We start from the raw sequence: 15,044 nt of genomic DNA on the forward strand, positions 1-15,044 counted from the left end.
CAATACTGTTTCACCCAAAATAAATAAAAAGCTTAAAGCGCATTTAACAATAATATGAAAAGGACAGTTGCTACTCACCATAGAGCGAAGATGCTGAGACAGATACGCACAACAAAAGGACTGTCAGAAAGTGAGCTTTTGGTCAACAAGACCTTCATCTCCCGTTGGAAAGACACACACACACACACACACACACACACACACACACACACACACACACACACACACACACAATCCTATGCTATAGATCATCTTAATTTTAAACATAAATGAGATTGTAAGGAATATGGATGTTTCCTGATGCAACAGTCAACATCTGAAAATGGTTTGCAATTCCAAAATCAGTCACATAATCGAGTACAAATGTGGATAATTCTACTACTTCAAACATAGGTAAGAATCTTTAAAATGGACGACTGTAAGGTTATATGGTTTTGTAGGCTGTGACATAGTGGTCTTAATATCAGGGATGGATAGTTGATTTCTTTATTCCAGTGTGTCCTTCATTCATGCTAGTGTACTCTTTCCAAAAATCCTCAAGACAAGCATGGTTATGGTAGTATTTACTGCCATTAAGCTACACTGTATCATCATCTGAAATAAGCAGTTATAACAAATGTCCACTTGTATTGCAATTTAGCAATAATCCTTGATTAATACTGATCTAAAATACAATCTGACAGACTACATAGTTTCCTAATAGCATATGCTTATATCCCCCACCCTACAGTATTACACAACATTTTGACTGAGTTAATGACAACAATGAATATAAGTGCATAGCACAATGAACTTAAAGACAATGTCACCAAATATTAATTAATGCCACCAGTTGTGGTATGAGGAATTTTTGTTTCTTCAAAACTACAGAGTGGGGGTTTTTTATTGAAAGAGAACACCACAAATACATTAAACAAGTCACCTGATACAATGACGTTGACCGTAGCAAGACTTATTATATTCCTACAATCCAAATTACATTGTGAGACATTTACATTGAAAGACAGAGGTATTTCTATTTGAAATATGTTCTCAGTACCTATTGTGAGACAGATTTTCTCTTTCCTCTGAGAATACATATATCGAAACTGTGAAACTCTGGATGCTGTTCTGACTCTTTGATATGCACCATCTGAAACTTTTCTTCTAGTAACTGCATAAATTTCTTCCACAGCTGAATCTGAAGCTCAGAACTTCTTAACTCCTGGCAAATAATAATTTCAGTTTCATGTCCTGCTAGTGCATTGATCGTTTCAAATAGTGGTTCTACCGACTGAAAAACAAAAGTGTACTGTTAATCCGTTTCCATTTATTCAACCAAAAATACACGATTTCTGTTAGAAAGACATGTATCTGTGAATGAGTTTTACGGGAATGTTAATAACACAACTGATAACAGTTACAATATAGCTTCCATAGTGTTTTTGATAATTTGTGAGCAGTATATAATGTTCAAAATATGCATCAAAATGCTTGAGATTTCTATATTACATAATGTATCTGGAGACACAATTACTACCAATGTAGTAAGCTTGTTGCATTTCCAAAAGCACAATTTCTCGGTTTTCATATGAAATGTTAGCTATTATTTACATTATCTTAAAAATACATTTGACAGTAAGGTTCTTATCTCAACAGTTATGCTTTATTTGTATTCTTAGTCACAAGTCTAAAAGGTCGATGATGCAGTAAAACTGTTCCTGTAATCAATTCTTACCTTTTTGTGGAACCAGCCAGTAAGAAGCCTATTGGGTTTGCATGGGATTTCTTTTAGGTCAAGAGTAGCTTTAAATCTCTGAAGGCAAATAAATTTTCTATTTCTTGTAATATTTACATCATTGGCTAAAAAGAAGGGTTGAAATCAAAATACCTTTACAATATTGAAATTTCCGCAATAATGAGAACCTCAGCAAGTTCATACTCTAAATCATAATACTTTCTGAATATATTGCATTATTTGCCTTTTAATATTATTCAGTAGTTAAAGGGAATTTCTAAAGTAACCCAGTATCATTTACAGTAACACGACATATTCAAAAATTATTATAATTTATGATAGAATTCACCCTAGCAATACCAAGGCATGATTCCATAATACACATTACTGGGGGGAGGGACGGGGAGAGTATTACTTTAACTGTTAATTGTTGTTGAATCCTATTATCAATGTATATTTTAAAGAGGTGCTGATGTGCAAGTAGTGTCCAGAATCTGAAAATAACTTTTAGCATATTCTCGGCAATTTCAATGCACTTTCAATAATGTGTACAACTGCCTTTATGACCATCACAAAAAAATTAAATGCAAAATTCGTTCAATGTTGTTAATTTCTACTCTCAACATACTTTACAAAAGAGATACTAATATGTATGTAAGGCACTGAATCTGGAAATACTGAATATGTCATTCATAGGGTAAGTGACATCTACTACTGAGACTTACACATTTGGATTAACTTTAAATGAAAAAATTGAAACATACAAGGAATTAGCTAAAAGGGCTCATTAAACAATAAATATTTTTTCAGAATTTTAAAATGTAAATTAACTGACTAGATTACACTATTTTCAAAAGATGTGCATAAAGTATGCCCCCCCCCCCCCCATATTACAAGGGTTAAAGGCAATAATCAGATTTGTATCACACACTTTGAGAGCATTATATCTCTTTAGAAAGCATTTGTTTACATAGTTGAGGACAAAGCTCATTTATGACTATTACACTGACTATTCATGCAGACAACCAAACATATCAAGACCTGTGTCTTCAAATGAACAAATTCAGAATACGAGCAGATCCACTTAGTGGCATTGCTGTAGCTGTTTGGTGATAGCAGGGGAAGGTGCATGTGGTCATAAGTTAAAGATGTTTTTAACTCTTATGACTGAGTCAGTAGATTCTTTCCAGACAACAGTTGGCTAGTAGGTGCAATAGTGAGTAATGAATTTGTAAGTTTTTGTTGCCTACAGAAATGTGACATAACAAATGGTTCCTGAAGAGGAGCAGAAGCCTTTTCAGTAGATGGAAATGCAATTGTTTGAATGGTTGACTGCTCTGATCTTTAAATGTTACTCAACATGGTCTCCTCCTGTGTTGGTACTGCAGCACAGCAGAAAGAATGTGGAAACCACAACTGTTATATTTCCCCAAAAAATGGAGTTCTCTTGAATGGTTCAATCACAATGGTATTATCCTGCCAAAATATTCCAAATGTTCTCTGGCTGGGAATTACTCAAGAGAATATTGTCGTCACAAAGAACAAATGGAATGTCAGATCCATTAATCAAGTGAGTAGTTATGACACGTTGGTTGGTTGTCGTTACAGGGACCAAACTGTGAGGTCATCTGTCCCTTCATCTTATATGTATCGAACCAAGAATAACCCTCAGAAGGATACAAAAAGCAAATCCTGAGAAACCCGATTGTAAGCAAGATAGAATAATACAGAGACAAAATCACGGAGAAGTACGAGGGAAGTTAGAGGGCATAAGGTGTGTGGGCCACTCTGTCCAGAATTAGTTGGAGGTGTGTGAGGACCCTCTGTTCCCACCAACACAACCTTACTGTACATTACCCCAAAGAAACAAGCAACACAGGCAAGATGATAAAAGTTTAGAAAAGATAAAACATTAAAAATGGCAAACATAAAAGAACAAGGAGAGTAAAGAGGTGGGTAGGGAAGGGGCCAGGCCAGACTGCGAGCAAGGGCTGCCATCATCAGACCACTGGGCTAGAGCAGGCAAGGGTTACTGCTCCAACACCTCAGGCAGTCAATAAGGCCAAAGTGCCCCACCTCACAGAGATGAGTAGAAACCACCTTAAGGGGTGAAACATAAAACCACATCACATGAATTCGTAGTTACAAACAATGAGTACCATCAGCTGTAGAATGGAATGACGACAATGAAAATTCATGCCGGACCAGAACACGAACCCGGATTTCCCACTTATCGCAAGCGGTTGCCTTACCATTTGGCTATCTGTGGATGACTCACCGTCAGACCCAAGCTTCCATATGTCGTAAACCATGGATCTGACAGAGTCATGCGTGGATAGCCAAATGGAAAGGTGACTGTCCTGGTCAGCCAGAAATTTTCATTGTTGTCACTCCATTCTACAGCTGACAGTAGTCATTGTTCACAATTGCGAATTCATCTGATGTATTTAGTAATGGCTGTGGTCGCCACAGTGCTTTGTTATCGGGATAACACCAGCACTGCAATATTGTATAAAACCAGATCTTTCACTCTGGCGTCATCCGCTAGCACCAGAGGTAGTGGGTCGGGAAGTATAAGATATTCCCACAAAGCACCCAAATTTGGGCCACTGTCAGGTGGGCACTACATCGGCAGTAAGGTGAGTCCTCAAGTCAGAGAATGTGGCTGTGGGTCAGCCAAGTGTGGCCAATGCGTGGCCAACAAAGGATAGTGGATTCCCTGTGAGAAGTGCGAAGGGAAGACTGTCACATATGGTCGTCATCTCCTTTATTGTCCTCTGTTTGTTTGGAGAGTCCAGAGCAAACCATTCTGAGTTTCGGAAATCCAACAACTGGTGATGTAAAGCCAACTGAAGATTCAGTTCTGGGCTCCTCCTTTCCAAAATCGCCATCCTGATAGCCAACTTTGCCAAGTTGTCAGCATGTTCACTTCCTGGAATCCCAAAACTTCCAGGGGTCAGAGAAATGATGACCAGCCATCCAGGTTGAGGAGGTCAGAAGATCCCGGATAGTCATGACTAATGGGTGATGAGGGTAGCACTGGTCTATAGCCTGAAGGCTGCTCAGGGAGTCACTTCAGATTAGAAGCATATTGTCAGTGCAAGAATGAGCATGGCTAAGAGATTGTTAGAGGGCTACCACTCACCAGTGAAGACACTGCACCCATGCAGCCAGGAGCGTAGTTCACTGCACCTTGCAAGTGCGTATGCAATACCGTTTCGTCCATTGTACTTTGAGGCATCAGTGTATCCTCTGACAAACCTGGAAATGCCTCAAGGACAGCCAGGTACAGGTGGCAAACACCCTGGAGTCAACTGACCCCATGGTGTTTTGCCACCTGTACCTGGCTGTCCTCAAATCTTTCGGTCCAAAGGATAAATCGAGACAGATCTGAGGTCAGTGTAGGAGTTCAGAGCACAGACACTGTTATCAAACTGAAATTGAGACTCCTGTTCTGGATCTCTGTTGAGGGAGGTGAACCTCCCTACAAGGAAAAAGGAGATAGTGGTTTGGATGCTAAGGGGAGTTGAGAACATGTATAGCATAATTGAGTAGCCGTTGTTGGCAATTTATCCTAAGTGGAGGGACCCTACCCTCCACAAGCAGGATGCTCGCAGGGCTAGTTCAAAATTCTCCTGTTCAAAGTCGGATCGCACAGTGATGTATCTGGTCCAGTGACTGTGATGCTGAGGGCAGTGCCAAACCACAGACCAGGTTCCCACGATCAAGACATGACAGGATCAGGGTTTTGGAAAGCTGCAGAACGATAGTGAGGTCTGCACCCCAGCTAGTGTTACTGAGGCACTGAAATGTATTAAGGTGTAGCCATCACCTTTGCTTAAGTTGGCAAAGATGGGAAGCCACATCAGCTGGGCATCAAGGACCAGCCCCAAAAAGCAATAAGTCTCCACCAATTATGAAAAGTGTAGGGGGTCATAGTAGAAGTGTTCCCAATCATGATTCCCATCGAGTCTGATCTGAGTCTGGTATCATTCCGCCAATCATGACGTCATGCGAGCTACATTGGATCTACATACCATAAAAGCAAATTAGCTCTTTTTACAGCCCACAATATTTATTTCGCTCAACACTGAAGGAGCAATTCCAGTCACCAAACAAGATTTAATCATAGAAATCTGCAGAACTAAGAGTTGCAACATCCTTTATCTACAAGAGACCCATAGGGGTCCCTATAAATTAATGTAGTACATATGTGGCTGGTAAATGAGAGATTACATGAGAAGTGAGGAAGTGCCTTTTTTATAAGAGAAGGTCTGAAACTATCAGGAAGTCGTACCTTTCATCAGTTAACACTGAACCAATAGTTGGGGAAATAGATAAGACCGAAATAATCTCTGTACACAAACCCCCACACAATCCTTTTAGCACAAATATTCCTTCTGTGTGTCAAACACAGAAAATAATAAGCACAGGGTCATTTTAGGGGACCTTAATTGGCACAGTGCACAGTGAGGCTATAGTGAAGCTAAAGAACATGGCAACTTACTTGAGCAATGGGCAGAGGATAACCATATGTTTTTCACCCATGACCCCAAGCAACTACCATCCTTTAATAGCGGACAATGGAGAAAGTGTTACAACCTTGATCTGATTTTTGTAAGCAAAGATCTCGGCACTTTACTTCACAAACAAGTTTTGAATCCTATAATCCTTTTCACAGATCATAAAACAGACCAATTAAACTGGAAATAAGACACCACCATACGTCCGTCCTGTATGGCATAGATGTGAACTTTAGTCACTCCACAAGCATCCCCCAGGCCAGTAGAGAAACAAATATCAACCCACGCAGAGTCCTGCATGTCTGAGCAAGCTTTATACAACTGGGAGTGACAAGTGCCTCAGATGTTGCCCACTACAGAATGTTTTACCTGAATAGCCATTCACCCTATCACATCATAGCAAATCTTGAGGCTGAGTTTTGTGTGTGTGTGTGTGTGTGTGTGTGTGTGTGTGTGTGTGTGTGTGTGTGTTTTTGTGTTATACTCATTGTCAGCCCCTTTCACTGAGGCATGTCCAGATTGTGTAACCCAGCCAGTAGCTACGCTACCACCAAAGTCCTCTGCGTCACTGAGGCATGCAGATCCTCCCACCCGGCACTGGAGGTGCCTATGATAATGTGATATTCCACGGGACGATAAGACAACAAAAGATGAATGGATAGCTTTGAAAGATGAAATAATGAAGGGAGCAGAGCAACAACTAGGTAAAAACATAATGCTCAATAGGAATTCTGGTAAAAATTGTATAGTGGACCTCTGTTTCATTTTTTGTAGATTATGTACTATATTTATATATAATATGCACCAAAACACTCATACATAATTTACACTGCAATTTTATTTCTACCAAAAAGTGAGTTAAATATGGTGCAAAAGTAGACATGAGGCTACACTACAGATCAATGCATTACCACAACCTTTACTTCACATTCACATCCATTGGCTCTAACTCTCAACGGAACTGTCACCTTTGTATCTAATGCAGACCTCCGGCTACACTACACATCAGTCTGTCACTGGATAACACACAACATATTAAATGTAACTGGTGAAACAAAATATAAAACAAAGCAAGAAAAAGGAAAAACAGACCTCTAAAAACTAAAACAGACAAAAGGTGCAAAATGGCAAAGTAAGAATGGCTAGAGGAGAAAAGCAAAACAGTAGATGGGTACATGACTATAGGAAAGGTAGATGTTGCATATAAGAACATTAAGAAATCTTTTGAGGAAAAAAAAGCAGCTGTTTGAACATTAAGAGTTTGGATGGTCAGCTAGTACTCAGTAAAGAAGGGACAGGTGGAAGGAGTGGGGAATGAAGATGAGATGAGAAACGTGATAGTGAACGAGGAATTTGACAAAACACCGAAAGGCCTAGGTCAAAACACAATACCTGCTATAGATGATCTCTCAGAATTATTAAGATCTTTGGTAGAACCAACCACAACAAACTGGCTTCTGCTGGTATGCAAAAATAAGACAAGTGAAATATTCTCAGATTTCAAGAAAATCTAATCATTACAATAACAAAGAAAGCAGATAGAGTTGAGAGTACCACCCAACAATCAGTTTACAAATAATGGAAATTCAAGGGTGGAACAGTGTGTAAAACAAGGGAAAGGCAACCACTCAATATAGCAGACTGGTGTCTGTCATATAGAGAGATAACTGAAATCAGTTTTTACTAGCTTTTGAGTACTGCATCTTTTTCTAGTAAAAAGTAAACATATTCATATTGAAATATGGGTGGACAAGGATATTCTGTAGGTTGGATGGGCAGCAGAACACTACTTTGGGTAAAATGTGTTAAGATATCCCTCGTCTCAGGGCACAATGAGAGTAGTTGATTCAATGGTGAAAGATGTGTTTGAGAGTTTCAAAGGAAGGACAGCCAGTAGGAAGACCTGTGGGGGTTGAGTGTGAGGAGTTTGGGGAGTAGGTAAATGGTAGGTGTGCAGGGTTTGCTGGTGTGTGGAGGGACATGGTTTCAGGTGTCAGATTTTTTTTTTTTTTTTTTTTTTTTTTTTTTTTTTTTTTTTTTTTTTGTGGTTTTCGGGCGCACAACTTCAATGGTCATTAGCGCCCTGACTACTCTAAGAATGCACCGCGAGGCACAAGTTGACAACAACAACTAAAAGGGAAAACACAATAAAAGAGACTGACAGGCATAGGATTAAAAAACATCATCAAATGTCCTTAGCGAGGTTTGTCAAATTGATAAAACAAAGAACACGAGCAGCTGCTCGTGGGTCATCCGCTAAAATGGCATCTAAAGTAGTAGGCAGGTTAAGATCGAGGCGCAGTGTTTTAAGATCGGGACAGGACATTAAAATGTGACGAACTGTCAGCAAGTGCCCACATGGGCAGAACGGCGCCGGCGCAGCCGTCAGCAGATGGCGATGGCTGAACCGGCAGTGTCCAATTCTTAACCTTGCTAAAACGACCTCCTCCCGCCGAGAAGGGCGTGAGGAGGACGTCCAAGCCACGGGAAGAGGTTTTAAGGCCCGAAGCTTGTTGTCGGTAAGTGCAGCCCAATCGGCATGCCACAGCGACACAACGCGCCGACAAATGACCCTGCTAAAATCGGACGAAGGGACACAACAAGAAGCTGTCCGAGGCTGGAGGACCGCAGCCTTGGCCGCGGCATCTGCAGCTTCGTTCCCAGGGATACCGACATGGCCAGGAACCCACATAAAGCTAACCGGCGTACCGACGTCCACCAGCTGCTGAAGAGAGCGTTGGATCCGGTGTACGAAAGGGTGAACCGGGTACGGATCACTAAGGCTCTGGATGGCGCTCAGGGAATCTGAGCAGATGACATAAGCAGAATGTCGGTGGCGGCAGATGTACAGAACAGCCTGGTAGAGGGCAAAGAGCTCAGCTGTGAAGACCGAACAATGGCCATGGAGCCGGTATTGGAAACTTTGTGCCCTGACAATAAAGGAACACCCGACCCCGTCATTGGTCTTAGAGCCATCTGTATAAATGAAAGTCATGTTGTTGAACTTCGAACGAAGTTCCAAAAAACGGGAGTGGTAGACCGAACCGGGGGTGACCTCTTTTGGGAGCGAGCTGAGGTCGAGGTGAACGCGGACCTGAGCCTGGAGCCAAGGTGGCGTGTGGCTCTCGCCCACTCGAAAGGTTGCAGGGAGTGAAAAATGAAGGTGTTGAAGGAGGCGACGAAAGCGAACTCCAGGGGGTAGCAAGGCAGAGACATACAACCCGTATTGAAGGTCAAGAGAGTCGTCAAAAAAGGAACGATAAGAAGGATGGTCGGGCATTGACAGTAGCCGACAGGCATACCGACAAAGCAGTATATCGCGCCGGTAGGTGAGTGGCAATTCGCCAGCGTCAGCATGAAGACTCTCTACGGGACTGGTATAAAATGCTCCGATCGCAAGTCGTAAACCCCGATGTTGTATGGAGTTGAGGCGGCGTAAGATGGATGGCCGTGCAGAGGAGTATACGAAGCTCCCATAATCCAGCTTGGAGCGGACGATCGACCGATATAGACGAAGTAGGACGGTTCGATCCGCTCCCCACGACATACCACTGAGAACATGGAGGACATTTAAAGAACGGGTACAACGGGCGGCCAAATATGACACATGTGGAGACCAGCTAAGTTTCCTGTCAAAGGTAAGGCCTAAAAATTTGATTGTCTCCACGAGTGGGAGAGCAACGGGACCGAGTCGTAAGGACGGTGGGAGAAACTCTTTGTAGCGCCAGAAGTTAATACAGACCGTCTTCTCGGCAGAAAAACGGAAGCCATTGGCGACACTCCAGGAGTAAAGACGGTCAAGAGAACGCTGAAGACAGCGCTCCAAGACACGTGGACACTGCGCGCTGCAATAGATGGTAAAATCATCCACGAAAAGGGAGCCTGATACATCAGCTGGGAGGCAATCCATTATTGGATTGATCGCGATGGCGAAGAGAGCGACGCTCAAAACTGAGCCCTGTGGCACCCCATTCTCCTGGCGAAAGGTGTCGGACAGGACAGAACCCACACGTACCCGAAACTGTCGATCCATTAAAAAGGAACGAATAAAAAGAGGGAGGCGACCGCGAAAGCCCCACGTATGCATGGTGCGGAGAATGCCCGCCCTCCAACAGGTGTCGTAAGCCTTCTCCAAATCAAAGAACACAGCCGCGGTCGGGCGCTTCCGCAAGAAGTTATTCATGATGAAGGTCGACAAGGTAACCAGATGGTCGACAGCAGAGCGGCGCCTTCGAAATCCACATTGTACATTGGTAAGTAGGCGTCGAGACTCGAGCAGCCAAACCAATCGAGAGTTAACCATTCGCTCCATCACTTTACAGACACAGCTGGTAAGCGAGATAGGTCGATAACTGGAAGGCAAGTGCTTGTCCTTCCCCGGCTTAGGAATCGGGACAACAATAGACTCGCGCCAGCATGCGGGAACATGTCCCTCAATCCAGATGCGATTGTATGTACGAAGAAGAAAACCTTTACCCGCAGGAGAAAGGTTCTTCAGCATCTGAATATGAATAGAATCAGGCCCTGGAGCGGAGGACCGTGATCGGCCAAGTGCGGTTTCGAGTTCCCGCATGGTGAATGGGGCATTATAACTTTCACAATTCGAGGAGCGGAAGTCACGTGGCCTAGCCTCCTCGGCCTGTTTGCGGGGGAGGAAGGCAGGGTGGTAATGAGCGGAGCTCGAAACCTCGGCGAAAAAGCGGCCGAAGGCATTGGAGACAGCCTCAGGGGCCACAAGGACTTCATTCGCGACCTTCAAGCCAGAAATTGGGGAGTGGACCTTAGTGCCAGATAGCCGGCGCAGGCTACCCCAGACAACAGAAGAAGGAGTAGAACTGTTGAAGGTGCTGGTGAAAGCAGCCCAGCTGGCTTTCTTGCTTTCTTTAATAATACGACGACACTGAGCACGTAATCGTTTATAATTAATACAATTCGCCACTGTAGGGTGGCGTTGAAAGGTGCGTAAAGCACGTCGACGAGCACGTATAGCGTCCCTACATGCTGCGGTCCACCAGGGGACCGGTACGCAACGTGGAGAAGAGGTAGGGTGAGGGATGGAATATTCAGCAGCAGCGAGAATGACTTCCGTGAGGTGTGCGACCTGACGATCGCAGCTTGTGAAGGTTTGATCCTGAAAGGTCGCCCTGGAAGAGAAGAGCCCCCAGTCTGCCTTGGAGATGGTCCAACGAGAGGAGCACGGAGAGGGAGTATGCTGCAGGAGATGGATAATACACGGGAAGTGGTCGCTCGAATATGTATCAGCAAGGGCATACCACTCAAACCGGCGTGCAAGTTGGGGAGTACATATAGAGAGGTCTAAATGGGAATAGGTATGAGATGTGTCCGAAAGAAAAGTAGGGGCGCCAGTATTGAGGCAGACAAGATTGAGCTGGTTGAAAAGGTCTGCTAACAAGGAGCCCCTCGGGCAGGATGCTGGAGAGCCCCAAAGAGGATGGTGGGCATTGAAGTCTCCAGTTAACAAAAATGGTGCAGGTAGCTGAGCAATAAGTTGCGTCATGTCTGCCCTGGTAACGGCAGATGACGATGGAGCGTAAACGGTACAAAAGGAAAACGTAAAAGTGGGGAGAGTAATGCGGATGGCAACTGCCTGCAGGCCGGTGTGCAATGTGATGGGATCGTAGTAAATATCATCCCGGACCAGCAACATAACCCCTCCATGAGCTGGGATACCTACCACAGGGGGTAGGTCAAAACGCACAGAGGTGTAGTGTGCCAAGGCAATTTGATCGCATGGGCGTAGCTTCGTTTCCTGGAGGGCTACGACGAGCGGACGATGCGAGCGGAGCAGCAACTTCAAGTCCTCTCGGTTGGAGCGAACGCTGCGAATATTCCAGTTAATAAGTGCCATCGGAAGAAAAGGAAGATGAGAGAAGGGGTCACCTCGAAGGCCGCTGAGGGCCTGGCTTCGAGCGAGCACTGCCGCCGCTATCAGTAGGCGGACAGTCATCGTCCATTGGTTCTATAGGTTCATCGGCCATCTTGGGAAGATGGCCGGGAGGGGGAGCTTCCTCCGCCGGTGAACGGCCAGATGTTCGGCTACCAGCGGTGCGGCCAGGCGAAAGGGATGACGGCCTGGGGCGGCAACCGCTGGGTGGCGCAGGAGAAGAAATGCGCCGTGGCGGAGAAGGAGAACTGTGCTTCCTATTAGCCTTCTTGGATGGTCGTTTGGTGGAAGTACCGGACGAAGGCTGGGAGGTCGAGGTACGTAGGAAGTCTGCACGGGACGGTTCCTTCTTGAAGGCCCGTGCATCTGACTTCTGGGTCTTCGTCTTAGCAGAAGCTGATGAAGGGGCTGGTGTCTGTGGGGTGATGGGACGAAGAGGAGACGTCGACCGCGCGATCTTAGCACTGGCCGAACGGACGACCGTGGTGCTGAAGGTCAGATCGCATGTCTGGGTTGCTACCTCCCGGGTAGTCCGAGGAGAGGCGAGGACAGTGCTGTATTTCCCCGCTGGGAGCAGCGTGGGCTTCCTACTAGCCAATAGCTTGCGAGCAGCCGAGGTGGACACTTTCTCTTTGACTCGAATTTCCTGGATACAGCGTTCTTCCTTATAGACAGGACAGTCGCGGGAGGATGCGGCATGGTCACCCTGACAGTTCACACAACGAGGAGACGGAGGTGGACAGTCACCCTCATGGGCATCCCTGCCACAAGTGACACATTTAGCCGCATTGGAACAAGACTGTCGAGTGTGATTGAAACGCTGACACTGGTAGCAGCGCGTAGGTGTCGGGACATAGGGGCGAACAGAAATAACCTCGTAGCCCGCCTTGATGCGCGATGGCAGCTTAACACTATCGAAGGTTAAGAAAAGTGTCCGGGTCGGTACAAGGTCATTGTTGACCTTTTTCATGACCCGATGGACAGCCGTCACGCCCTGCTCAGCGAGGAAAGATTGAATCTCCTCGTCAGTCAAACCGTCGAGGGATCTAGTGTAGACCACACCACGAGACGAATTTAAAGTTCGGTGAGCCTCCACCCGGACAGGGAATGTGTACAGGAGTGTGGCCCGAAGCAGTTTTTGTGCCTGAAAGGCGCTCTCAGTTTCTAGTAATAAGGTACCGTTACGCAACCTGGTACAAGATTTGACAGATCCGGCTATGGCATCTACGCCCTTCTGGATAACGAAAGGGTTGACAGAGGAAAAATCCTTTCCGTCCTCAGATCGAGAAACTACGAGGAACTGTGGGGCAGGCGGTAGTATTTTTGTCACTGTTGGCTGGTCACGTTTCCGTTTGTGGGTCGAAGTCGAAAGCGATGGAGTAGAATCCATTGCGGAGGAATCCCCCATGATTGCCAGCGTCTCCGATGGCGCGCTCCTTCCTTGTGGGGACCCTCTCAGAGGGCACTCCCGCCTTAGGTGAATGTTTACACCTCAGGTCACACCTCCCGAGAAACAGACGGAGGGACCAATCGGCATGGTCAGAAGGTATCAGCTCAGGCAATCACCCCTCCCCGGGCCTGGCCTTTACCAGGGGGTACGCGCGTGCCTTACATGTCTACCCAGGGCGGGGACTTACGCGTTACCCCGTCACCGGCTACGCGTGCGAACGCGTGGGTCGGCCTTCAGACACGCACAGGGAGGAAGGAAGGAGAGGAAAAAGAAGAGAGAGGGAGAAAGAGGACAGACTGTCTCAAACGCCGAGGCGGAGACCAGAGAAGGCAAGGAGAAGAAGGCAATGAGAAAGCAAGGATAAGGAGGCAAGGAGAAGTCAAGGAGAAGAAGGCAAGGAGAAGGCAAGGAGAAGTCAAGGGAAAAAGTAAGGAAGACAGTGAAGTGGAGAAGAGCAAAGAAAGGAACCAACAAAAGGAAGGAAGAAACGAGAAGGAAAAACCAAAAAGACCACGATTATAGGTCGTGAAACCGTCCGTCTCCGGACGCAGGCGCTAACTACCCCCGTGAGGGGGATGGACTCCTTTTAGTCGCCTCTTACGACAGGCAGGAATACCTCGGGCCTATTCTAATCCCCGGACCCGCAGGGGGGGTCAGATTTTGTGATTAACGTAAGATCTTGAGGTGCTCCTGGAGGCAATGTTGGACTTCTCTGATGATTGTAAGGTTTGTATGTATGGAAGCCAGGAAGTTGGTGGAGACCCTCAACCAAACAATCAGAATCGCAGTGGTGCAAACTTTGCCCATAGAAAGGATGATAATGTCTGGATTGGTTGCCAGGTTAGAGAGAACTGTTTGTTCACAGGAGTGGTGTTTGACTCACCAGAGAGAGGATTGGGAAAGGAAGGTGAAGTCATGTTAGAAGTGACGAATCTCCAACTTCAATGGTCTCCTTACTGGTTGTCCCATTGTGGCTAGTTACAGTGCTCCCACACTATTGTCTGTAAGCTCCCATCCTACATTCAAGACACTGTTCACGTCATTCACAACCTTTCCACTGTTTCTGTCCTGCTGCCAATACACTTCTTGGAGGCCAAATCTTTGTACAAATCATTGGTACTGCAATGGATACTCTCATGGCACCATCCTACACCAACTTATTTATGGACCATCAGGAGAAATCTTCCCTATCTGGTCAACACCTAAAACCCCATGTCGTCTCCTTATTCACTGATGACATTTTCATAAACTGGACTCATTGCACAATCTACACTCTTTCTCCTATAACCTCGACATTGCTTCACTCGGTCCTTCAGCTGAATGGGCCGTTGATGTCGATCTCCACCTCTCAGATCGTTCCATTATTACATCTATTCATATCAAGAGCAGAAACCACCAACATTATCTCCACTTCAAAAGCTGTCACCCATTCCATGTCAAAAAATCTCT

General features: G+C 45.3%; 1 protein-coding gene across 1 annotated transcript in view; it reads right to left on the reverse strand.

Moving 5' to 3' along the window:
* Positions 1-497: 497 nt before the first annotated feature.
* The window catches only part of LOC126248133 (protein N-lysine methyltransferase METTL21D-like), a 33,754-nt gene continuing 19,207 nt past the window's right edge, over positions 498-15,044 (reverse strand). Inside the window, exon 3 of the mRNA XM_049948828.1 lies at positions 498-1,273. Coding sequence (XP_049804785.1) covers positions 1,040-1,273 — 234 coding nt within the window. The 3' untranslated portion in view covers positions 498-1,039. The remainder of the gene's footprint in view (positions 1,274-15,044) is intronic.

The sequence above is a fragment of the Schistocerca nitens genome, chromosome 1 (genome assembly GCF_023898315.1).
Source record: "Schistocerca nitens isolate TAMUIC-IGC-003100 chromosome 1, iqSchNite1.1, whole genome shotgun sequence".
Classification (NCBI taxonomy): Eukaryota; Metazoa; Arthropoda; class Insecta; order Orthoptera; family Acrididae; genus Schistocerca; species Schistocerca nitens.